The sequence below is a fragment of the Agelaius tricolor genome, unplaced genomic scaffold (genome assembly GCF_023055355.1).
Source record: "Agelaius tricolor isolate 1412-34295 unplaced genomic scaffold, bAgeTri1.0.p SCAF_36, whole genome shotgun sequence".
Taxonomy (NCBI): domain Eukaryota; kingdom Metazoa; phylum Chordata; class Aves; order Passeriformes; family Icteridae; genus Agelaius; species Agelaius tricolor.
Window position 1 is genome coordinate 3,694,071 of NW_027269296.1, and position 25,460 is coordinate 3,719,530.

The window sequence follows — 25,460 nt, forward strand, 5'->3', positions numbered from 1 at the left end:
TTTAGTGTGTACCTCTGAGCTATTATGGGATGGTGAGCTCTCTGCACAGACAGGGAGGCAAAACAATTCCTTCTCTAGCTGGGGACCAAGGCCAAATGATCCAAATCTCAGGCCCAAGAGCACAAACAACGTGGGCTGGAGAAGAGAGAAAAACAAGAAGGATGGGACTTCATAACCTAAAGCTGTAATTAGACAATTAACTACAATATGCAAATGGACCAAAACTTATAAAATGAGGGACCCCGTGACTGGGTGTCCACTTTGTGACCATTTTGGTTCATCTTGGGTGCAGCCCTGGCTGGGCTCTTGTACTGCACAAGGTGCATCCATTGAGGCCTTTTAAAATATCCCTACTTTATTCTTTAACTCCACCTAGCCTCTGTTCTAGCTCAGCCTTCACCAGGCATCACCCTCAGCAGATTTAAGCACTCTCCAACAGCTGCTGGTCGTGGCAAAGCAAATTTGTTGTCACCACTCTGCTGTCCCCTGCTCTGGGGCAGATGTGACCACTGAGCACAAAGGGAGCTGAGGCCACTGGAAGCTCCTGTGCACAGGGAGGTGTTCACTGATCCCCTGCGTGCTCGGTGTTCCCATATTTATTCTGCCCAATGGGATTTGTAAATCAGCACAAATGAAGAACAAACTTCCAGCTTCAGACTTGATTGCTTCACTTCCCTTTACATCAAAGTGAGTTCTTTTCTACTTGATTTTCAATCTCCTTTAGCAGTTGCTGAATTGCTATTCAGCTTTGCACAATTTTTCCACCCACTGCCATTTTAAAGGTCATTTAATTATTATTACGGAGAACTAGAAAAAGATAGAGAATTGTTTAAATACCTTAAGCTACAACAGGTTATTGGCATGGATTTTTTATAGTCATGTTAAATGGATCAGTATTTACTGCTCAGGAGTCTCTCATTGGACTGGTGATGCTCAGAGCAGTGAGCCAGCCCAGCAGCACTGAAATGGGAGGTGCTCAACCTCTCCCTTCAGGAAGAGTCAAAGACATTTCTTTGGAAATTTCAGACCCCCCATCCCCACAGCATTCCTCTCTGGGCAGCTCTGCAGACCCTCCTGCAGGACTGTGGAGATTCTGGAGCAGCCTGGAACGTGTGATAACAGCAAAACCCAGAAACTGAGGCTGCTGGTGAGGCACAGCACCTCCTGAGGAGTCAGAACAGGGTCAGTGCTGTTCATGGTTCTTAGGGAGCTACTGCATGCACAGGTTTGTCCCTTGATTTCATCAGCACATTAATGTGTCTGTAAAAGCAAAAGCCAGCCTCCTGTTTTCATGAAAACATGTTTTCTACCAAAATGCAATTGTTTTCTACCAAAATGAGCAGCTTTCCATCCTCACAGAAACACTGCACGGAGCAGGGAGGAAGAGAAGGAGGTGCTGCTCTTCTCGGTTTGTAAAGGTTGCAGGACTGCAAACAGGGACAGGGGTGAGGCACACCAGGTCCACCTCCTGCTCTGAGCAATCAGAATTTGCTGGTAGTTACTCTAGAGAGAATTTAAGATTATAAACCTAAGGACAAGTTTTCATTTCTGCACATCAGGTTGGACAGACAAGCCCAGCAAAGAACATGGGTTTGTCAGCAGAACTGGAAGAGGCATTAACCAGCCTTGGCCAATCATTAATTGCTTCTTTCTGCATCTCATCGTCATTCTCATCCCAAATGCTCTTTCCACAAAGCTGAGACAATAAATCAGGACATTTAGGCTAAGCTGTAAAGCCTCGCTCAGGCCTCTAGGTGGAAGGCTGAGAAAGCAAATCTGATTCTTGGGAAAAGGGGTAGTTGTCCCAAAGAGGAAAACAAACGTGCCATCACTTCTTTGCCCCTTTTCTTGATGTCAGCGGTGAATCAGGTGTGTGGGCTTGGGAGGATGTTAAGACTGGCAAGGTCTTAACTGAAACTGTCTGACAAACAGACCTCAGATCCCACACACTGAATATTGTGTCTCTCGAGCCTCCGCTCCAGAAGCTGTTTTGCAATAAATGCATCACTCCTGCACACGGTTGTGTAAAAGTGGAAAGACAGGCTGGGGCCGGGCTGGGCTCTCCCGTGGCACAGGAGGGGGACCGGGATTTGGGCTGGGGGTGGCAGTGGCTCAATCCTGCAGCCGCAGCATCCTGAGTTCCGTGCTGTGCCAGGGCAGCTCCCGCGGCCCGGCCGGCGCACAAACAAAAAACAAACCCACGGCTCCCGGCTCTGCTGCAGCCCCACAGGAGCCCCACACGCCTCGCAGCGGGGAAATCCCCAGCCAAGGGAGCGAAAGCACGGCGTTGCCTCACTCCGCTGGGCGTTCCCGGAGAGCAGGGCGAGCGCAGGGGAGGCCGGGGCTGCTCGCTGGGCTGCGCGGGGAGCGTTGCACAACTGCAGCGAGGGATGCTCCGTCCTCTCCTGCACGGCTCAGCCCGGCACGGCTCAGCCCGGCACGGCTCATCCTCGCTGCCCGGCACGGCTCAGCCCGGCACGGCTCAGCCCAGCACGGCTCAGCCCGGCACGGCTCAGCCCAGCACGGCTCAGCCCCGCTGCCCGGCACGGCTCAGCCCGGCACGGCTCAGCCCGGCACGGCTCAGCCCCGCTGCCCGGCACGGCTCAGCCCGGCACGGCTCAGCCCAGCACGGCTCAGCCCCGCTGCCCGGCACGGCTCAGCCCGGCACGGCTCAGCCCCGCTGCCCGGCACTGCCCCTTTCCCCTGCTCCCTGGGCAGGCTAACACCTTCACAGGTAGAGCCGAAACAGGTGGGAAGCACCTCCCGGCCCCTGCCTGACCCCCCTGAGTCACAGCGCACCGGCCGCTGGCGCTGACATCACGGCAGCGGCGAGGGGGCTGCGGCTGTTTGTCTGTGTGTCTGTGTGTCCCGCTGACACACATCCGTCCCGTCCCGCGGGACGCCCGCCGCCGCCCCACATTGCGCAGGACGGCGGGCAGCGGCACGGCCCCCACGACCACACGGACCCCATGACCCCACGGCCCCCATGACCACACAGATCCCATAACCCCACGGACCCCATGACCACACAGACCCCATAACCACACGGCCCCCACAACACACTGCTCCTATAGCCACATGGCCCCCATGACCACACAGACCCCAAAACCCCATGGCCCCCAAGACCCCACGGTCCCTATGACCCCATAGCCCCCATGACCACATAGCCCCCATAACCACACAGATCCCATAATCCCATGGCCCCCATAATCACATAGCCCCCATGACCACAGGGACCCCATAACCCCATAGCCCCCATGACCCCACTGCCTCCATGACCCCACAGCCCCTATGGCCACATGGCCCCCATAATTACATGGACCCCATAATCACACGTCCCCCATGACCCCACAGCCTCCATGACCCCACGGCCCCGTGGCTGGTCCCCACTGGCCCCGCTGGCCCACAGAAGGACAAAATGAATTTCCTGCCAGGCAATATGTGGTGAGAGCCAGGACCTCGCATTCCTAAGAAAAGCATTGGGGAAACTCAGCCTGTCCCCCAAGTGATTCACCAGCCAACTTTGCAGAGAAGGTCCCGAAGTTGTACAGGAGTTAACTGTTGGGTTTGGGATTTCAGAGGGGCTGCCATGTCCTTCCCTGAATTCCTGGGTGCCCAGAGCAGACACTGCTGCTCTGCTTTTCCATTCCTTAGAAAAAACACTTCCCAGATGGATGTGACTTCTTAGGAGGTATTTGCTTAGCAATAGGCATAAATCTTCTGCTCTTCACATCGGTCTGGGTGAGATAAAATATTCTGTAACTGTCTATTTAAACATCTTACATTAATACCATGAAGTGTTTGTTCAAGTTTTATTATTCTTTTAGTTCTGAAGTCGCGAATGCTCCCAGGCATGTCAGAGTACAGCAAATCCAGAGCTGCAGACACTGCATCCAAACTAACCTGGGGCTGAGCAGCAGGCAGGGATATTTCTGGACAAGGGGACCACTGACATTTTCCGGCAGAGAGGCCACAGCTGGGAAGAGCTGAGCAGAACAGTAAATGCTGCTGTCACAGCCCCTTGCGCAATCGCTCGGTTTTCCCCAATTATTTATTACTTGAACTTGTTGCTTCTCTCTGCTCTTGATCTAGCTGCTGGAAAGCTGAGGTTGCCTGGTGAGCCAGGAGTGCTGTTTCAGAATGGAGAGGGTGCTGCTGGAGTGTGGGTGCTCTGGGTGCTGCTGCTGGACACAATGCTGTGGGATGAGGTGATCACAAAGGGAAAATATCACCAGATATTGGACCCCTGATGCAGCCTGGGCAGGGACAGTGGGACTGTTCCCCCCTGGCTTTGGCACAGGGGTGTCAAGGAACTGCTGTCAGCTGAAAGCCCAGGTGATGATGAGGCTTCTGCTGCCTCTGTTACTCCAGCCCTCCCCTATGACAGATTTATAGCCCAAGAGGCTGTCAAAGGGCAGCTCTTTTACTTGAGTGCATGAGAAAAAATTGTGAGGGTGTGCCCAATCCATCTGTCATTGGGGAGATAGGCTCATCCTATAACTTAATGCCATCAATCACTAAGACCAAAGGTAGAGATCAAGGCTGCTTACTCAGAGGAGTACCTAAGGCCGTGTCTAGTCAGGCACACAGTGACAGCCAAATAAATTTCCTTGGTATGGTCCCTGGGGAGCTTGCACTCTCCTCCAGAGCTCAGAAACATGCCTGCTCTGCAAGGAGCCCTCGGGCTACTCAGGGAGTAGTTACTCTGCAGAGTGCTTACAAGGATCTCCTTAAAGCCCATGGAATAAGTTCAAAATGGAATGTTTCAGAAAAAAATCCATCTACTTGTCTGCAGCTGCACAGGAATCCCATACTCATGGGTGAAGGCAGCACTGGGAGGACCACAAACAATGTGACAAGGACTGCAGGTATACAGGCTCCAAACACGAGTTCTGCACATTCTTTATAAGCTCTTCCTCTAGTCCTCCCTTCCTACATTTTCCTTTTTTCTGAGCAGAGCTGAGCTTTGTTTCTCCTCTGGAATCACTACAGCACACAGCACCAGGGTCTGGAGGCCAGGAGCTCTTGCCCAACACACGAGTGGGAGGAATCTTCCCTCAGTGCCTCATGGCACTGGGCATGTGTCCAGCCTGGCTTTGCTCAGCTGGCAGCTTCCCCTCCAGCAGCCTGTGATGGTTCTGCCACCAGACCTTTGTTCATCAAGGCCAGTCAGAGCAGCAGATCCCTCAAGTGGCATCATCTCCATGAACCTGAGTGGCTGCGCTGTAAAAACAACCATAAAGGGATGATGTTGCTCAGCTTTCCTCATGAGGCATGATGACCCTCTTCCAAAGAAAGGGATTAAATCATCATTTGTTTTCCCTTTCATTCCAGAATGTGCTGAGTCCTCTGTAATAAATTATACTGCTTGCTGTAAAAGAAAACCCAGAGGCAGCTCTGTGAGCCTCTGGAGTTGCAGGGGATGGGAGAATTCAGTTCATCACCAGAAGCACCTGTGGGTGAGTGCAGTGAGAAGAGCCAGCAGGTCACTATAGATGAGCAAGACATTGAGAACACCAAAGCTGCTGGGAACACACAGATCTCAAGGCATCCAGTCCCAGCCCTGTCAGCTCCCTGAGAAGCTGAGGAATGAGCTCAGCTTGGAGCAGGTGCCTTAGTAGGTACCTCATTGCTCTGGGTTTGTCTATACAGGATTCTTAAGAAAATTAAATTGAATTAACTCATTCTAAAGTAGAACATTAAAATTCTGCATAAAATTCTCATTCAGAATTAAAGTGGCCTTAATTCAGTTTAATTTACTCCCAAATGCTGCTAAATAAGGCCATTTAAGTTGTCTTTAATTAACATAATGGTCCCACATAGGCTTTTATAAATGAGATTTAATTAGCCTGTTTTTAGAAATGAGTTAGCTGCCTTGAGCTTCCATAGGGAAGCAGCCGGGTCCAGGGCCACTTTTCTGACAGGGCTTCTGGTTGTGGCTGGTTAGCAGGAGTTGCAAAGAGCTGGCATCACCTCTCAAGGAACTGGCACAAGGCCAGCTCCTTCCCAACCAGCAGATAATGGGAGCCTTGAATATCAACTATTTTGGCTGTGTTAAATGCATGAGTGGAAGATGAAAGGCTCTGCCAGAGGATGAGCTCTTCCTTTAAAATGTGGGACATGGGGGTGGTAATCCCTAGGAAAATGTGACATCAAGATTTTGAGGATTTGTTCGTGAACAAGGAACCAGGCTGGAGGAAAGCTTACACTGAGGCAGCAGAGAAGGGGATGGAGGTGGAGGACAGGCAGGGACTGACCCCATCCATGGGTTCCTGCTGTCATAGAGCATTTTGGGGTCCCCACTGCCCCTGGATGCTCTAGTTCCTTTTTTGCACACCAGAACTCCCAGCTCAGCAGGATGAGATGCTGCTGGCTGCTCTTAATGACCATCCTGAGAACATCTGGCCTCACCAGCCCCTGCCCTCCCCTCGGTGTCACAGGTTCCTCCTCGGAACAGCCCAGTGCTTTCTTGTGCTCTGATGGGGACTTCCACCTCTTTCCTGTGGCCACGGATGTATCACAGAGAGACAGAGAGTCAGGCCAGCTGACAGCCTGTCCCACCACAGAAAGGGCAGGATGCAGCTGCCTGGCTGTGGGCACGGCACTGTATCATCATCATCGTCATCATCATCATCATCGCCTGGAGGTGGAGAGCCTCAGTGCATCCACAATCCCAGCAAAGTTCTGTGAATATCCTCAGAAGCTGCAGCTTCCACCATAGCCCTTGCACTTCCAAAAAAAAGAGAAGTGCTGTTCAAAGCAGTTTGCAGCTGTGGAAAAGAAAAAAAATAGTCAAAATCATCCATGAGGAGCTCTGAGGTGTGCCCGGCACGTGACTCCCTCTGACTTTTTGGGTGGAGAAGCCAACAGCCTCCCTCTCTCCTGGCTTCTCATTCACCAAATTGGAGCCATGTGGCTGCTGCCACTGCTTTGCATAAATCTGGAGATTCAGCTTTGTTCCCCTTCCTTGGGGTATGTCCTATAGGAAGTACGTCTGTGGCCATACTTTCTGGTGCAATAGACTTTAGCCTGGAAGCAAAAGCACACAAACAATACTAAATTCATCCTGACTGGAGTAGATTCCAAGGGAAAGAAGTGTTGGGAAAGCACCTACTTAAGAACTGAGTAAGGATTATCTCTGATCTGAATCTCGCTCTGTGTGTGTGTTACTGTTGAGCACACAGTGCGGTTTCAGACACGGCCAGAGACAAGGAAAAATGATTGTTTCGGGGTAACCACAAGGAAGATGAATGCAAATGCATTCCTGTAACTGGGAGAGTTCCTCGCTCCTGAGCTGGGCTCCGGTACATGGCCTTGGGGAAGCAAATTTGCAACTACCTCCATTAAATTGTTTAGGCATGATTAATCAGAAGTCAGAGATGCGAAGTTTTTGCACGTTTCACAATGTAGATTTAACCCCTGCAGTTCCATACAGGTGCGGTTTAGCGCTTGGCAAGGCACAGGCACCGCGGGGTGACAGATGTTTCCTGCCAGCTCCTACCTCCTCTACACGGCCGAGTTGATAAACCACAGTGGCTGAATCAGAATCACGGCCACCTGCATCGCCGGACCCAGGCGGCGCAAGGGACGCGTGTCACGGAGCCCGGCCCCGAGGCGACAGCCCGGCAGCACGGAGGGCGGGCCGGCCGGACCGGGCGGAGGCTGCCGCTCCACCCCTCGTTCCCTCTTCCGCCCCGGGAGGTTCTCTGGTATAAATAAGGGCTACCGCCCGCCCTGCTCTGGCCCCATGGAGAGGCAGCGGCAGCTCGGCGGTGGCAGCGGCCCGGTGAGTGTGGGGGGGTTCGGCCGGGAGCGGAGCGGGACCAGGCCGGGGTTCGGCCGGGAGGGGAGCGGAGCGGGACCGGGGTGGGGGCCGGGGTTTGGCTGGGAGCGAGCGGGACCGGGGTGGGGGCCGGGGTTTGGCCGGGAGGGGAGCAGAGCGGCACCGGGGCGAGGGTTCGGCCGGGAGCGGAGCGGGGCCGGGGTTTGGCCGGGAGGGGAGCGGAGCGGCACCGGGGCGGGGGTTCGGCCGGGGCCAGGGGTTCGGCCGGGAGCGGAGCGGGGCCGGGGGTTCGGCCGGGCTGCGGGGCCGCTGCTAACGCCGCTGTCGCCTCGCAGGTCCCGGCGGCGAGCGGAGGCCGCGAGTCCCCCGCCGGGAGCCATGAGCGCGGGCAGCGTCGCCCCGGGCTGGCCTGAGGCGCTGCCGGCCGCGGCCCGGCCCGCAGCGGGGATGAGCGGCAGCGAGAGCCCCGAGGGGCCCGGAGACGGCCCCGAGCTGCAGCTGAAGGTGGATTTTTTCCGCAAGCTCGGCTACTCCTCGGAGGAGATCCGCGTCGTGCTGCAGAAGCTGGGCCTGGGCGCCGACACCAACACGGTGCTGGGGGAGCTGGTGAAGCACGGCTCGGCCGAGCGGGACGGCCCCGAGGCCCCGCCCGAGCCCGGCGAGGCCCCGCTGGTCCCTCGGGGCGGTGCCGGCAACAAATCCCCCGCGCCCGGCCCCGAGGAAACGGAGAGCGACAACCTGAAGCCCATCGTCATCGATGGCAGCAACGTGGCCATGAGGTGCGTCCGGGGTGGGCACGGGGCTGTCGGGCGTGAGCTCTGCCTGGAAGCTCTGCCAGGGTTCGGAGATGAAAAGCTGTGAGTGCCACGCTCAAAGCAGCCGCTTCTGGGTGCTGGGAACGGGGCTGGTAATATTTTCCAAAGTTCCTCTCTGACACACGAGGACGAGCATCCCGTTTGCCTTTGCGGGCCCGTCTTGCCACTGTTCTGCCCGCCCAGAGCCGCCAGTCACGGGGCAATGGTGAGGCCAGCAGTGCTTCCTTTGAAACAAACACTTCCTCCTGGGCTCTGGCAATGAGGGGATAACTGAAGAGACGTTGTCCTCTCAACTAGTGGCTTTGTCTAAGTTTCCGTAGCAGGAAGTTGCTCAATAAATAATTACAGGGTTAATTAGAGAAGGCTTTGTAATATGGAGCTCCATTGGAGACTTGTCTCCAAATTGTGCCTCTTGTATATTGGTGAATTTCTGTAGAAGGTACAGAGTAATGAGATGTCAGAGGTGTCACCAAGGCAGGGCTGTGACTCATCCTCACCGTTTCACGTGCCCCAGTGTTGCTGGAGCAGGCTCTGTTGGACACTGTGACCAGAGCTCCCAGTATCCATGAACCATCCAGACTCTCAGGGCTGGACATTTATTGGTGTGATGTCCCCATTTTCACCCTGACTTTTGCTCCCACTTTGGTGAGCATTGCTTGCCCTCACCCCACCCCAGCAGTATGTGTTCCCCACCTCTGCATAGCAGACTCTTGAAATTTAACACACCAGCTTCTGAACTGGGCCCTGAAAGCTTTTTTCTGTTGCAGCTCAGAAGCCGCCTCCTTTGTTGTTTATGTTTGTGTTATGCAGATTTTATAAAAAATAACCCTGGGTGCGGGTGGAGCTGCCGTGTCGGTTGCAGTAGGTTTGTCTGAGGTGAAAGTGCTGCGTGGAGGTTTGTTTGCAGGTGTGGTTTTTGCCAAGCCCTGGCTGACAGTTCTGAGAACAGAACTGAGAAAGATGGGGCACAGGTGAGCCCCAGGGTGAATGAGGAGTGGTGGTGGCAGTGGGACAGGGCAGGAGAGTGAAAGCCGTGCCTGGCACCCCTGAAGAGAACCTGCTCCAGTTCCTACCCTCTCCACAGCCCTGGGAACACTGTGCAAAATGACCTAATGTGAGCCCAGGCTGATAAGTGACTCTGGCAACAAAGTTTACCTTGGATAAGTGCTTGGGCTTTAATAGCAGGATTGGCTGTGTTTGTTAGTGAGGAGCCTCTTAGTGGTGAAAGTTACCCCAAAATGCAGAGGGGAAATCACAGCAGCTGTGAGTCAGGGCAGGCCAGAGCCCAGGGTCTGACATGAGAGAAGCAGTCTGGCTTTTTTAAGCAATTCGCTAGAAGGGGAATTCCATTCTGAAACTTCCTGTATTGATGGTGTGATGTTCCCTGCTGATTCATTTGCAGTATGTACAGTGGCCTCCCTCAACAGCTCTTGACAAACTTATGCAAATCATAGTGGAAATTAGCTTTTACTTCCTTCTAAGGGAATTTTTCCTTGGCTGCTGCCAAATCAGATCAGCCCAATTAGCTGCCTTCTGGAGGTTTGAGGTTGGTAGCAGAGACTCAAAAAATAAAAACAACCAACAACCCAAAACAAAGACAAACCAAAAAAATCCACCAAAAAGGGATTTGTTTTTCACACTTGTCTCTAAAAAATTGTAGTAACCTGTGTCTGGCTATTTATAGCTAAATCCATCTGATATTGGAGAAAGCTTTTAGAGCATCTTCTGATGGTGATTTTCAGCCTTCTGTAATTTAGGATTCTTATTGAAGGTGTGTTAGGTGTCTCTTTAGGGGTTAGTTCTGTTGCCAAGTGTTTAGTTCTTCTAGAATAAGTACTTTTGTAGAGCTCTTCAACTTCCTTTGTAGTTTCAAAGAAAGGGTGAGGCTGGGAGGGGAACTGAAACTTCTCTGTAGTGGTGCTGCAACAGTGCCACTGCAGGAATGGCTGTGGTGAGGGGCTGGTGGGGGCTGAAATGCCATTCAGGTGCACATAGAAGGAGGAAGATTTGGGACAGGTAGTGACCAGGTGAGGAAAACCTTCCTGAATTGTGGGAGCAGTTCCCCTTTTGGTGTAGTGCACTGTGACAGAGCATGGACAGTTGGATCCCCACAGTGACATATCAGGCTGGAAGAGAAGTGTTGGAAGCTTGCCAAAACCACTATCAGCAGAAGAGCTGATTGCCCTGTAAATACGAGTGCTTGTAAAACAGGAGGGGTAGTTTCCTCCTAGAAGTTCTGGAAACTTATTGATATGACTTCATGAATAATTAAGAAGCTTTTTGCATCAGTATGTGGCTTCTGACAAGGCTGTCAAACTTTGTTCTCCAGCTGCCATGAGCTGTTCTCTCATCCAGCACTGATGACAGGAGATGATGCCATTTTGTGCAAATAGTGCATTTGTAGATGAGGTTTGGAGCCATCATGGAATGAATCATCTTTCCTTGAGATGAGAGTGCATATAAAACACCTGGTTTTCCTGCAGTGATCAGAATAAGTTTGCAAGCAAAGGCCCAGTGAGGGTGCAGTGGCAGGAAACAGTCACTGGCATCAGCTGTCAGAGTAGCACAAAGGGCTTTTAGGTCACATTGTGCTCTGGGCTAAAAATAACATCAGCAGGCTTGAAGCAGAGACTGTTTCAGAGCAGCTGCAACAGTTCCAGCTGCTGCCTCCCTCCCAGTGAGTATTTGGGTGTTTGCTGGTGTCCTGAGGTGCTGACACAAACGGGGGTGCTGGGCAGGTCTGAGTGAGGGTGTTGTTACACAAGACAAGCATCTGTGTTTGCTGCCTGTGCTCCTCAACCCTTCACTGAAGCTTGTCCTAATTGCCAGCTCCCTTTGCTCTGTGCACTGAATCATGAAGGGATTAAAGTCTTAATTTTCTCCTTTGCAGCCATGGGAATAAAGAAGTGTTCTCCTGCCGAGGTATCCTTCTGGCTGTCCAGTGGTTTTGGGACAGGGGACACAAGGATATTACAGTCTTTGTGCCATCGTGGAGGAAGGAGCAGCCCCGACCAGATGTACTCATAACAGGTATGAAAATATGAAAATCAAAAGCAGCTTTTCAGGCTGACTGCTCTGGCACTTAGTGAGCTTGCAGAGTTCTGGCTAAGTCAGTAATTAACTTCAGAATGGAAAGTCTGAGTAGTAGGAGCTGCAATGAGCTGAACTGACCAGGGAGTATTAGTCATTAACTTCTCCCCTAAGCCAGCTTTTGCCTGAATCAGTTGGAATAATTCAGAAAACAAGAAATGTAATACTGCTCGACTTCCTAACTTCTTGTCTTTTATTTCTTGATATTTTTCCTCTTGCAGGTACATGCTTTGTATTTAACTGAAGCATATTTAGCCAGAATTATTCAAATTGAGGGGAGCTTGCAGAGAGCTGAGATTTTAATAACTTGGAACAGCGATGAGCAGGATTGAATATAGTCTGGGTTGTGGAGAGACAGAATAAATGCTTTTGTTTATTTAAGTCTTGTATTTGCAGAGTTCCCAGACAAAGGGAGGAATGATGAATCTGACTCCATGTTCTCGAAGGCTAATTTATTATTTTATGATACTATATTGTATTTAAGACTACTATAGTAAAGAATAGAGAAAGGATACAGACAGATGGCTAGAAAGATGCTAATGAATCTTATGACTCTCTCTCCAAGAGAGTCTGACACAGGTTGGCTATAATTGGCCAATAAGTTAAAATAATTCACAGCAGAAACAACGAAACAATCTCCAACCACATCCCAAAGCAGCAAAACACAGGAGAAGCAAATGAGATAATATTGTTTTCCTTTTTCTCTGAGGCTTCTCAGCTTCCCAGGAGAAGAATCCTAGGCAAAGGGATTTTTCCAGAAAATATGACTGCAACAATAATGCTATTTCATCTGCATGAAGGGCTGTGCAGGTGTCTCACTGTCATATTTTTCTGGAAAAATCCCTTCACAGGATTTTCTCCTGGGAAGTTGAGAAGCCTCAGCTTCTCCTGTTTTGCTGCTTTGGAGTGTGGTCTGGAGGTTGCTTATCCAACATGTGAATTGTTTTTACTTAATGACCAATCACCATCAGCTATGTCAGACTCGGAGTCAGTCACGAGATTTTCATTCTCATTCTTGTTAAGCCTTCTGTCTGTATCTTTTCTCTATTCTTTAGTATAGTTTTAGTATAGCATTCTTTAATATAATATTTGTACATAAATAAGTATATTTACATTTATGTATATTTATATACATTTATGTATCTAAGTATATATATAGATAAGTATAAAGAAATAAAAATAAAATAAAAATTAAAAATTAAAAAATAAAAATAAAAAATAAAAAATAAAAATAAAAAATAAAAATAAAATACTAAAAATAAAATAATTAAAAATTTATGTCTAATATATTTATTTATATATATAAATAAACTTTATTTATATATAAATAAAAAGAATAAAATAAAAATAAAAGAATGAAATAAAAGTATAAAAACAAATAGAATTTAAAAATAAAAATTAAAATTAGAAGATAAAAATACTAAAATAATAAAAATATAGACATTAAAATGATATGAAAATGATATAAAAAGAGACAAATTATTAAATAATATTTAAAAATATTGGAATATAAAAATAATATAAATTATAGTATAGAATTATCATGGAGGGATATCATGGAGGGATATCATGGAGGGATATCATGGAGGGATATCGTAACCTTCTGATATCAATGGAGTCAGATTCACTCATCTCTTCCCTCATCCTGGGGACCCCCCGAGTAGCAGCCAGGTGTGCTGACAGCTGTGTTTGCTCCAGACCAGTACATCCTGCGGGACCTGGAGAAGAAGAAGATCCTGGTGTTCACGCCGTCGCGGCGCGTGGGCGGCAAGCGCGTGGTGTGCTACGACGATCGCTTCATCGTCAAACTGGCGCACGAGTCCGACGGCGTGGTGGTGTCCAACGACACCTACCGCGACCTGCAGAGCGAGCGGCCCGAGTGGAAGAAGTTCATCGAGGAGCGCCTGCTGATGTACTCCTTTGTCAATGACAAGTAGGGCTCTGCCTGCTGTTGTTAGCTTGTGTCGTTTTCAGGTTTTTTATTGCTTGGACAGCGTCAGTGCGTGATCCAAAATCTGTATGGAGTGTTAGGAAGCTCGGCACGTGTTGGTCAGATCTTGTGTTTGCGGGGTTCCCAGAAAAAGGGAGGAATGATGCATCTGACTCCATGTTCTTGGAAGGCTTTGTATTGAACTGAAGCATATTTAGCCAGAATTATTCAAATTGAGGGGAGCTTGCAGAGAGCTGAGATTTTAATAACTCGGAACAGCGATGAGCAGGGCTGGATACAGTCTGGGTTGTGGAGAGACAGAATAAATGGTTTTGTTAATTTATAATGTCTTGTATTTGTGGGGTTCCCAGACAAAAGGAGGAATGATGCATCTGACTCCATGTTCTTGGAAGGCTAATTTATTATTTTATGTAATTATATTATAATAAAGGATAGAGAAAGGATACAGACAAAAGGCTAAAAGATACTCATGAAAACCCATGACTCTCCAGAGTCTGACACAGCTTGGCCATAATTGACCATTAAGTCAAAACAATTCACATGAAACCAATGAAACAATCTCCAACCACATTCCAAAGCAGCAAAACACAGGAGGAGCAAATCAGAAGGAGAAGCAAATCAGATAATATTGTTTTCCTTTTTCTCTGAGGCTTCTCAGCTTCCCAGGAGAGAAATCCTGGGCGAGGGGATTTTTCCAGAAAATATGACAGTGACAGTCAGACAATACAATCCTTCTGGGCCTGAGAACCAAGGGCAGCCTCTGCCTCAGGCCCTTAAAAGTATCAACAAAATTGAACTGGGGGGAGGGGAGCAAACTGGGGAATATGACTTCATTGCCTGAAGCTGTAATTGGACAATTAACCCCTGATGTGCAGATAGACCAAACTTACATCTGTCTGAAAAACTCATGACCATGGTCCATCTTGGGTGTAGCTTGTGTGAGGCTTTTGCACTGCCCAAAGTGTACCTGTTGAAGGCCTTTAATAAATACCTTTATTCTTCTAGCTCTGGCTAGCCTCTGTTTTAGGTAGCCATTCCATGGCATCATTTTCCTGGGCTTTTAAGAAAGATTTGTGTGAACACACTGCCTTGTTCTAATGAAGCAATAGCAAGTGATGCATGAGAAGAGTAAAATGCTAGTGAAGAAATAATGAAAAGCTGTAGGATACAAAGCCAGAAGAAGTTGGTGGCATCTCAGTAGCTGCTCCTAATTTGGAGCTAGGAGCTCCAAGGAGAGCTCCAGGGTGTGATTTCTTCACAGGACAATTGTTAGCAGCAGGTAGTAATTCTGGTTGACAATCAGGCATTGAGCCTCTTCTGTGCCTGAAGGGAAGCATTTTGTGCTGGTGTGGACTGGGTGGCAGGAGGATTATCTCTGCAGAAAATGGGAGAGCTTTGTGGGGATCACATGGCTTTTGATCTTTAATGAAATGAGAGTCTTTGAGAAGAAACCCAACCTCAACTCAGACAAGTGAAGTTCTTCTGACTGAGATTTGTTTTTCTTTAGGTTTATGCCTCCAGATGATCCCTTAGGGCGTCATGGCCCCAGCCTGGATAACTTCCTCAGGAAGAAACCTGTAGTTCCAGAACACAAGAAACAGCAGTGCCCTTATGGTAAGACCTCCCTTCTTAATGTGAAGAACCAAGGTGCCTGTGCAAGTGTCACTCATAATCTAGTCAAATCCAGCTGGTCATTTCATGCTCTGGCTTTCCTTACAGGGAAAAAATGCACTTATGGAATTAAGTGTAAGTTTTACCATCCTGAAAGGATCAACCAGCCGCAGCGCTCGTTAGCTGATGAGCTCCGTGCCAACGCAAGGCTGTCTCCAACCAGAAGCACCAGTGCCAAGGAGGAGAAAAAGGGGAAGCGGGGTTCCCAGGCAGAGCTCTTGTGCTCTGTGCCCACAGAGAGTGACAAAAGCTCTGTACAGAAGGTCTCTGCAGAGAGGAAGAGCTTGGCCCACAAAGCCAAGCCCAGCGACGTTGTGCTGCAGGCCAAAGGCTGCGTGTCAGGCACTGTCTCCCCTGACAGGTACCAGCAGCCTCCCATGGATTCTCTGTCTTACATCTCTCAGGAGCATCTCGACTCAGGCATTGGCTCTCTGGAGAACCAGCTGTCTGACATGTGGCCTCACAGATGTACCAGCCACTGTGACCATTCCCACACGGAGCAGGTGCCCGTGTGCACCTGCAGCAGGCAGAGACCCATCTACCCACATTCCCCCAGCTTAGAGCAGAACGGGCTGCTCTCTTACAACCACAGCTCCCACAAATCTTCATCCTCTGGTGCCAGCTTCTTGCAGTACAGCCCTGAAATGCCTCGCTCGGGGGCACCCCACTCTTTCTCAGGCTTTGGGGTGCCCGTGGGTGCAGCAGGGCAGTACAGCCTGCCTGGTGAGTTCGGGGCAGCGCTGCCGCGCTCGCGGGAGTTCTGGTCCGAGCCGTACCCCCTGCCCCAGGTGAGATCCCCTGGTGTGCCCGGCCCCCACCCTGTGCACGGGGCCCCAGGGCCGCCCTACGGGGACTCAGGGCCCTGGGCTGGCCCTGAGCAGTTTGCTGAGGAGAGGGCCAGCGTGCACGTCAAGCTGTGCAGCATCTTCCACCCGCACCTGGTGGATGCCGTCATGAGCCGCTTCCCCCAGCTGCTGGACCCCCAGAGGCTGGCAGCAGAGATCCTCACCTACAAGGCTCAGAACCCGGGTGTGTGAGGCAGGTGCTGAGGGCAGGCAGGTGTGGGGAGAGCTGGAGGGGCTGGGATTTGCCTCTGCAGCTGCCACAGGTGCCTTCTGAGTGCTCCTTATTCCTTTGGAAGGGCTGGGTTCCAGCTGGAGGCTGGGTGCCAGAGGTGATGTGCTCACAGCAAATTCTGCTCCAGCTATCACCACGTGCCTGTGGGAGAGGTGAGAACATTCCAGCATCCCACCTTCCCCAGGGGCTAAGCAGGAAGGGAGGCTGCAGCTCTGGAGCAGGGCTGTTCCTTTGGGGTTCAAGAGAGTCTGGCACACCCTGAGCTCCTGCAGTTGTCCATAACTGCATGTGAGAGAAGTGGGTGCTGCCTTTGTAGGGGCCTAAGGCTGGTTTCTGAGGACCCAAATGCCTTGCTAATGCTGTTGTTAGGTCCTGACTAAGCCTCTTTACTAAATCCCACCATTCAGATCTGTGGCAAATATTGGGTTATAAATGTAGTCTGGAGCTGGATTTATCTGACTGGCTTTACTGGTGCACTTCTTGAATGATGTTTTCCACACCCCTCCCACCTCAGCTGATCTTCCTGAGGTAATTGTGCCCCATGGACCACAAGTGCTTGGTGAGCTCTGAGCTCCCAGGAGCACAGTCCTGGCTCTGGGGAGTGGCTGGACACTGCTCCAGAGCTGGGTGTGAGTTGTGTGTTGGGTGCGTGCTGACAGCTGCAGTGTCAGAGCAGGTGGGTGAGCTGAGCATGCTGTGAGTGCTGCTCTGGAACTGTCTCTGTCCCAGGATGGCTCTGTGCAGCACTGACAAGGATTTATTATGTGCCTTTTGCTTTCAGACAGCAATAGAACAGCTGCAGTCACATCTGGACTGCTGCCAGGGGCCTTCCCGAGGAGTCTTGAGTATTTTGTGTTGTAAAGCTGTTGCTTCCTCTTCTTCCTCACCAATATTCTCCTGTCCCCTTTGGCTGTGCCCTACTAGAGCAGCATCCAGAATTGTAGAATAAGAATTATTTGGCAAGACTGTTTTTGTTTCATTTCCTCTTACTCTGTAAGATGTTTTCTATTGTAGGTACTGTAAGAGATTTTAAATATGCAAAAACAATTGCTGTAGTAATTGGTTCTGGTCCTGGAATTTTGCTGTGCAAGGGATGCAGAAATGTTCCTGGCACTTGCAGGCCAGAAGCAGTTGATTTGTTGATACACATTGTATCTGTGTGTGTTGTTGTTTTCTAAATACAATACGCCCTTCTGTGGTTAAACCAAGGTCATTGAGTGGCAAATTAGGAAGGGGAGAGTGGAAGGCAGCTGGTCCTGAAACCCTCCTGGGAGCAGGGTTGTCTGTTCTGCTCTCCCTCTGCTGTCCAAGGAATGACCTGCCCAGACTGGCACCGTGTGCCATGAGACCACAGGGACACAGGAACCTGTATACCTGGTTAATAATGATACATTACAAATTAGTAATGTTTCATGTTAGTAAGCAAAATGCTTCTTAATTTTAAGTAACCTGATACTTTGCATATTTGTAAATTACAGATAAAATGGTTTTTAATGTTACTGTTCAGCACCTTGCTGCTTGCAGTTTTTAATCAATGCTGTTCTCACCTCAGCCATATGTTACTTGGCAAGGTGGGTTTGGGTTTCTGGTGGAATGCTGGTATCTGCTGCCTCTCTTGCAATGAGAAGATTTAACATTTTGTACTCCCCAGCTGACACTTGCTGAACTTTCTGTATCACTATGCAGTGTAGCCATGTACTGACTAGCCATGTGACAGCCCTGGCAAAGAAAAACTGTGTTATATAAATAAAAACTGCTGACTCGACATATTTGGTCTCTGGTGGCTTTGTGGAGGAACATTCAACATTTTGGTTGGCTTTCCAGGGAAGCCAGAGAAATGATCCTTCCTCCCTGGGGGTTCCTCTGACAGGCTTTGATCTGTGTGTGCAGTCTGAGGCTGGTTATTGACAGGCTGTTAATGATGCAGTGACACCAAAACATCCATGTGCTGTGGCAGATAAGGGCATGAGCAGTGTCTGCTGCTGATTTGGCTTCCCTGGGCTTGCTCAGTGCCCAGGGCAGGTGGGGTGAGCAGCAGCACTGGCTCTCACTCAGCACCACAGTGCATTTATTGCCATTGAAAGCAGCAGAATTGCCACGCTCCTGGCAATTTTGGAATCAGCATGGACTGTGTTTGCCTTAAAGGGGCAATTCCACAGTACAGCCTGGAAATAAATACATATTTTATCCAGTTACAGTACATTTGTGACAGATACTGAGTGTGGAATATGTGAATGGTTACACGTCTAGGTTTTGCTCTGAAGATTTGTTATGGACTGGAAGTGCAGCAGGAATATCAGTGCTCACCTTGTGGTGTAAGGATCTTCCCCTCCCACCTGCTCCACTGCAGCACAGCGTGTTCTTATCTCACTGGTTAAATAACTTTATGGTCTGTATTGAAACTTGTGCTCTTCATTTACCACAGGGCAGTGACTGTAGTTAATGAGAAGCCAGGGAGGCAGGGAGCAGCTGCATTTCAAAACAAACCTGCAGCTCCCAGTCTGAAGTCTTTATTGACTGTGGGAGAGGAAGCCTCTGGGGCTGTCACTGCAGTGACAGAGCCCATGTGGCTCTGTGTGGGGATGGAGGGGTGTGTCAGGGATCTGAGCACACCTTTAGCCAGGTGAGGAGTTTCCTGCTGTCCTGAATGGGATCTGGAGTTGAAAAATGCTGCAGGATTTTAAGGCTGGCGTTCCTGTGAAAGACAATAGGTAATTCTAGTTTTACAGGATGTGTAGAGGGGTTTGGTTTTGTGTCTCAAAGCTGCACTCAGAGACAATTAAAGAGATCAGTGCAGAGGTTCATTATCACAACCAGGAGAGGAAGAGCTGGAGCTGACTGACTTTGCTTGTGATGTTTCTGCTGCAGTGCCAGTCCTGGGGCACATGGAGTGGTTTGGGAGGGTCAGGCCCTAGCACAGATCTGGTCAAAGTTGCTCCCCCAGACTGCTGTGTGTGCTGCTGGGGCAGCCACAACCCCACTGCTGTGCTCTGAGTTTCTCCTTCATTCACACAAAGCTCTGTGTTGTGTCCCCATTCCCCAAGCTCACTGTGGTGCCACAATCTGGGACATGGCAATGCTGACTGGAACTGTTGCTGCTGCACATTTTTTTCCCCTGCACACTCCTCAGTGCACACCTTGGAACCCTGCTGGGGCTGTTAAGGGGGGGTTTTTGGGGTGCATCCTCTGGTTTGGCACTTCCTGGGGCTCAGGGGCAGAGCCTGCTGTGCTGCTGGGTGTTTGGTTTTGGGTGTTTTGCCAAACTGGGTCAGATCTGTGGGTCAGATCTGTGTGTCAGCTCTCGGGGCTGTTGGAGGGAAGGAGGTCACACAGGGGCCTGTTGAAGGTTTCCTGTGCTCAGGGGCTTCCCAGCCCTCATCCTGTCAGCTGTGTGCCACTGCAGCCTCGTGCTGAGCTTCAGGAGGGGCTGGTTCTTCCAGGCAGGCCAGGAGGAACCAGCCCCTGGGTTGGTTCTGCTCTCCAGGGCTTGCTTGTCACACACATCTTTTATGAAAAACTCTTTCCTTAGGATTTTTCCTCCTGAGAAGCCTCAGGAACAAAATGTAACCAATGGTTATCTGCTGCTGTGGAATGCAACAGGTGCATCTGGGATTGGCTCATGTGGTTGTTTCTAATTAATGGCCAATCACAGCCCAGCTGTCCAGACTGTCTCGGTCAGTCACAAACCTTTGTGATCATTCTTTTTCTATTCTTAGCCAGCCTTCTGATGAAATCCTTCTATTCTTTTAGTATAGTTTTAATATAATATATATCATAAAATAATAAATCAAGCCTTCTGAAACATGGAGTCAGATCCTCGTCTCTTCCCTCATCCTGGGACCCCTGTGAACACGGTCACACTTGCTCATCTCTCCACTGTCCTGTGCTGCCCTTGCTCCCTGAACTTGCATTTGAACTCAGCTGGTTCCTCCCCTTGGGGATTTCCAGGATGTGGCCAGCTCAGTTCCAGTATTTTAAAGCATTTCCAGAGGCAGGAAAGGGGAAGGTTCCTGTGCAGGCTGTGGGTCAGGGGATGGGGTTTGTGCACCATCACGGGGGTGCAGTGATGGGAGCAGGGTCAGCATCCACGCCCTGCTCCCCCAGGCTGAGCCTGCTGCTCTCCCTGTAGAGGGGAATGGATGGGCTGAGCATGGCAGCAGCTCTGCACCCTGTACCCCACAGAGGCTGCAGCACAGCCTCCCTGTGGGACAGGACTGCAGGAACTGAGGAACTGCAGTCAGTGTTGCGTTCAAGAGGAGGGAAAGGTGCTGGGGAGGAGCTGGGTGCTGCCCCAGGGCAGGGGGGGAGGCTGGGGTGGGATGGGGTGGGGATGTGTCACAGACACATTTTATGAAAAATCCTTTCCTTAGGGTCTTTTCTCCTGAGAAGCTGAGAGGCCTCAGAAACAAAATGTAAACAATGGTTATCTGCTGCTGTGGAATGCAACAGGTGCATCTAGGATTGATCCATGTTGGTTATTTCTAATTAATGGCCAATCACAGCCCAGCTGTCTCGGACTCTCTGGTCAGTCACAAGATTTTATTATCATTCCTTTCTATTCCTTGCTAGCCTTCTGATGAAATCCTTTCTTCTATTCTTTGAATAGATCATTTTCTTTTAATATAATATACATCATAAAATAATGAATCAGCCTTCTAAAACATGAAGCCAAGACTCTCATCTCTTCCCTTGTCCTGGGACCCCTGTGAACACCACCACGTTGGTGGTGCTACCTGTTTCCTTTCCTCTTACTCTGTAAGATGTTTTCTATTGTAGGTACTGTAAGAGATTTTAAATACCTAAATTAAATTACTACAGCAAAACCAATTGCTGCAGTAATTGGTTCTGGCCCTGGAATTTTGCTGTGCAAGGGATGCAGAAATGTTCCTGGCACTTGCAGGCCAGAAGCAATTGATTTGTTGATGCTCATTGTATCTGTGTGTGTTGTCAGGATGCTGTCAGCCCTTGCTTTCCAGGTCTCACACGCTTTCCTAAGAGCCCTGAACACCCCAGAGCCCCCCAAATCCAGGGGCTGCCCCTGGAAGCCAAAGTCTGGGGCAGCAGCAGCCTGCTCAGCCCTCCTGCCAAAGCCACCGAGGGCCCTGGCCAGTGGAGCAGCATTGCACAAGTGTGCTGGAGGAAATGCAGCCTCGGGTTAAGCAACAGTTCAGGAGCTTTGGCTGGGGAAGGTTCCTGTGGCTCTTGCCTTGCTGCAGGTGCTGTGGGGAGGTGCAGGTGCTGCATGGGGATGCAGAGCTGGGGGCTGTAGCTCATCCTGCTTGGTGTCACCCTCCTCCTCCTGCTCCCTGTGGGCTGGCTGGGGATTTCCAGCCCAAGGATTGCCATGGAGAGGTGAATGGAGGCTGCAGCAGGAGCAGGACCTTGTCACTGTCTGGTGGTCCCAGCATGGAGGGTGCTGTGATTCCTGCAGGACTGGGTGTGACCGTGCTCACAGGGGTCTGAGGGTGAGGGAAGAGATGAGGATCTGACTCCATGGTTCAGAAGGCTGACTTATTATTTTATGATATATATTATATTAAAACTATACTAAAAGAATAGAAGAAAGGATTTCATCAGAAGGCTGGCTAAGAATAGAATAGGAAAGAATGATAACAAAGGTTTGTGTCTGGGACAGAGAGTCTGAGCCAGCTGACTGTGATTGGCCATTAATTAGAAACAACCAACATGGGCTAATCCCAGATGCCCCTGTTGCATTCCATAGCAGCAGATAATCAATATTTATATTTTGAGGCCTCTCAGCTTCTCAGGAGGAAAAATCCTAAGGAAAGGATTTTCCATAAAAGATGTGTGTGACACATGGGAGGCCAGCTTGGGGCCCCCATGGCACCTGCCAGGACCTGGTTTTCTGTGGCATTTCTGAGCAGCTCGGGGCAGTCCCTGGGTGCAGGGTGAGTCAGGGCTGCTGCTGCTGGCGTTGCCTCAGTTCCCTGCATGTGGGAGCTGCATGGGCACGTTGGGAGCACAGATCCCTGCCAGTCCTGCTGCTGCTGTGGGTGTGTGTTGGCCCCTGCTCTGCTTCAGCCAGAGCTCATCCTGTCCCCCTCCCCAAAGAGCCTGCAGGGCCTGGTGGAGCTGTCCCAGCCCTGCTGGGGAAAGACGAGGCAGACACAAGCGATGGGGAGCAGCTGCCTCTATTGAGCAGGGTGAGCCTGGGGCAGGGTGCAGCCCCCTGTGCTGGGCCAGGCCCGGGCACTGGGCAGCCCCTCAGCCCTGCAGGCTCTGGGCCAGGTGGTGTGGCCAGCACAGGGCCCTCAGCCATGCCTGGGGAGCTGCCTGCCCTTGGTTGCTGTCTCAAGGAGCCGACCCAGGTTTGTGACGTGTGCAGGAACATCAGGAAGTCAGTGGGTGAGTTTTGCAATCCCTCACCCCAGTGCAAGGTGACTGAAGCTGGTGCTGACCAGACTCTGGTTCTGGAACTCCCAAAAGCAGCAGAGCAGGAGGATGCTCCTCGGTGGGCTTCACCAGGCACAGTCAGCCCTGGGCAGGGAGGGCTGGGCCGTGTCCTGGGGCAGACCCAGGGCCAGTGGCTTGTCCTGAGCTGCCTCCTGCTCCTGGGGAATGGCTGCAGCTCTGCTGGATGGGCTGGGCCCAGCCAGCACCAAGGGATGGATGGAGGCACATACAGGGGTGCAGCTGGGACTGCAGCAGCCCGGGCAGGGAGGGAGGTGTGGATCCTGCCTGGTTTGCTGAGTCCTGCTCACACCTTCACTTACATTTTCTGCCTGTCAGGCTGGATGGAGCCACGTGCTTGCTGAGGTGCCTCCATCCAGGGGCATCCTGGAAAAAAGCAGAGGAGAGAGGAGACACCAGTGGGAGCACCCAGCCAGGCTCCTGCTGGGAACAGAACCGGGAGCCTCTCCCAGCACCGCCCTCCCCGGGCTGCCCAGTGCCACCCAGTGCCCAGGTGTGTCACACACATCTTTTCTGAAAAACCCTTTCCTTAGGATTTTTCCTCCTGAGAAGCTGAGAGACCTCAGGAACAAAATGTAAACAAAGGTTATCTGCTGCTGTGGAATGCAACAGGTGCATCTGGGATTGGGCTCATGTGGTTGTTTTTAATCAATGGCCATTCACAGTCAGCTGGCTCAGACTCTCTGAGACACAAGCTTTTGTTATCATTCTTTCTTTTTTTCTATTCTTAGCCAGCCTTCTGATGAAATCCTTTCTTCTATTCTTTTAGTATAGTTTTAATATAATATAGATCATAAAATAATAAATCAAGCCTTCTGAAACATGGAGTCAGATCCTCATCTCTTCCCTCATCCTCAGACCCCTGTGAGCACGGTCACACACAGGTGGGAGCTGGTGGCTCACCCACACTGCCCACAGCAGAGCTCAGCACATTGCCCCCTCCCCACCACTGCCTCCCTGTGCCCCCCCACCATTCCCATTCCCTACCTTCTGGGCTCTCTCCCTCACTCCCACTGGCACTTTGTTCCTCTGCTTCCCCCAGCAGCTCGGGGCTGTCCCCAGTGTTCCAGGGCAGCTCCTGCAGCTGGAGCAGGGTGTGAGGGTCCGGGGGGTCACAGGGGCTGTGGGGGCTGGCACCCCCCGGGACCCCCAGCACTCACCCGCTGGCGCAGGCTCTGCTGTTCCCGCAGCAGCTCCAGGAACCGGCTGCTCCACAGCAGCTTCTCAGCCCCCAGCTCGGTGCACAGGAATCGCACATCGGCCTCCAGAGCCTCCAGCCTCCCCAGCACGGCCTCGCTGCCCTGGCCACGCCACTGCCCTGGCAGCACAGATCAGCTCCTGCCACCCCCCAGGGCACTGCCAGCCCCGGGGACACCCCTGGGCCAGGGACCCACCTGTCTGTGCAGGCTCCCACGCAGAATCTGAGTCCACATCCTCCTCCTCCTCCTCGCTGCCCTCCAGTCTAAGCTGCAGGGCTGTGCCGAGCTGGAAGCCAACACGGACAGTGGGGGCTCGCAGGTGCGTGGGCACCAGAGCCCCCCTGGTGCCACCCAGCAGGCGCTGGTGTCCCGGGCTTTACCTCCTCGGTCACCTGGAAGGCGCCATCCCAGCAGCTCTTGTAGCACATCAGCAGCACCTGGGCGAGAGGAGGGCTCACCCCCGCCCTGGAGCGGCGTCCCCGCGTCCCCAGCGGCCACAACCGCACCCGCCCAGCGCCTTGAGCCGAGCAGCCCCCAAGGGACGAGGGTGCCGCTCCCGCACCGGGTGTTGCGGTGAGGCAGCTGCAACACCCGCAGCAGCAGCGGTGCAGGGATTGCACCCTGACCCCAGTCCCCCCACAGCGGCAGCGGTGCAGGGATTACACCCTGACCCCAGAGCAACACCCGCAGCAGCAGCGGTGCAGGTATTGCACCCCAGCACGCCCCGTTTGGAGCCGGCCGAGGTTTGGGGAGCCCCCTGGGGAAGGGGCTGTGCGGTACCGACCCAGGCCAGGCTCCAGAGCCGCCGCAGCCCCCGCAGCGCCGTCCCGCAGAGCTCCAGGAGCCGCCGGCCCCCGGCGCGCAGCAGCCGCGTCCAGCAGGGCCCGGCCGGGGCTCGGGGCCGGCCCATGATGGGCACCTGCGGGCCGGACACGGACCTGCTCGGGCTCGGCCGGGGCCGCCCAGCAGCGACACCGAGGGCGGTCGGGCTCTGTCCCGGCTCGCCGTGAGCAGCACACGCGGGACCCCCGCTCCCTCCCCGCTGCCCCCTTACCCAGCCGCGCACCGCGCCCCTCCTGCCCCTCGGCCACCAGATGAACTCCTGCCTAATCCTCTTGGTGACGAGGCTGTGCAGGGATTAGCGTTTCCCTAACGCTCCACCTTTGCGGTCCAGAAGGACAGGGGTTGCTCTCCTGTGCTTTCCTTTGCTCAGGATGCATCTTTCACAAGAAAAGGACTCAGGATGTATTTCTAACCACTACTTTTAGCTTTAATTAGCTTTCAGATAAAGCCTGTGCAGCTTCCTCTGACTCCTGTGCTCAGGCACTGGCCATCCTGCGGGTCTTTAGTGACTCAGGCTCTTTAGGAAGTAAAACAGAAGCGTTCAGAAGTCAAATGAAGTTTTAGGCACAATTGCTGGAGTCAGGACCCAGCAGGGAACA

At 51.6% G+C, this 25,460-nt stretch overlaps 1 protein-coding gene and 1 long non-coding RNA gene across 3 annotated transcripts; one reads left to right on the forward strand and one right to left on the reverse strand.

Moving 5' to 3' along the window:
- Positions 1 to 7,596: 7,596 nt before the first annotated feature.
- ZC3H12A (zinc finger CCCH-type containing 12A) lies at positions 7,597 to 18,152 on the forward strand. Its single transcript, XM_071453021.1, has 6 exons — positions 7,597 to 7,786; positions 8,119 to 8,562; positions 11,489 to 11,628; positions 13,387 to 13,621; positions 15,147 to 15,253; positions 15,359 to 18,152. Exons 2-6 carry the CDS (start codon positions 8,162 to 8,164, stop codon positions 16,345 to 16,347), a joined length of 1,872 nt encoding a protein of 623 aa, XP_071309122.1. The 5' UTR covers positions 7,597 to 7,786; positions 8,119 to 8,161; the 3' UTR covers positions 16,348 to 18,152.
- Positions 18,153 to 22,523: 4,371 nt separating this feature from the next.
- Positions 22,524 to 24,455, reverse strand: LOC139602844 (uncharacterized). 2 transcript variants are annotated; one of them, XR_011683498.1, is made up of 4 exons: positions 24,399 to 24,455; positions 23,980 to 24,304; positions 23,807 to 23,903; positions 22,524 to 23,185 (listed from the first exon to the last, which is right to left on the reverse strand). It is a non-coding gene; the product is annotated as an uncharacterized lncRNA (long non-coding RNA). The 2 variants fall into 2 exon arrangements; XR_011683497.1 differs by having other exon boundaries at positions 23,807 to 24,304.
- Between the last annotated feature and the right edge of the window lie 1,005 nt (positions 24,456 to 25,460).

Coding starts and splice junctions, on each gene's coding strand:
- ZC3H12A (XM_071453021.1), top strand. CDS start 8,162: ATGAGCGCGGGCAGCGTCGCCCCGGGCTGGCCTGAGGCGCTGCCGGCC. Junction 11,629..13,386: donor ACCAGATGTACTCATAACAG/GTATGAAAATAT, acceptor TGTTTGCTCCAG/ACCAGTACATCCTGCGGGAC. Junction 13,622..15,146: donor TACTCCTTTGTCAATGACAA/GTAGGGCTCTGC, acceptor GTTTTTCTTTAG/GTTTATGCCTCCAGATGATC.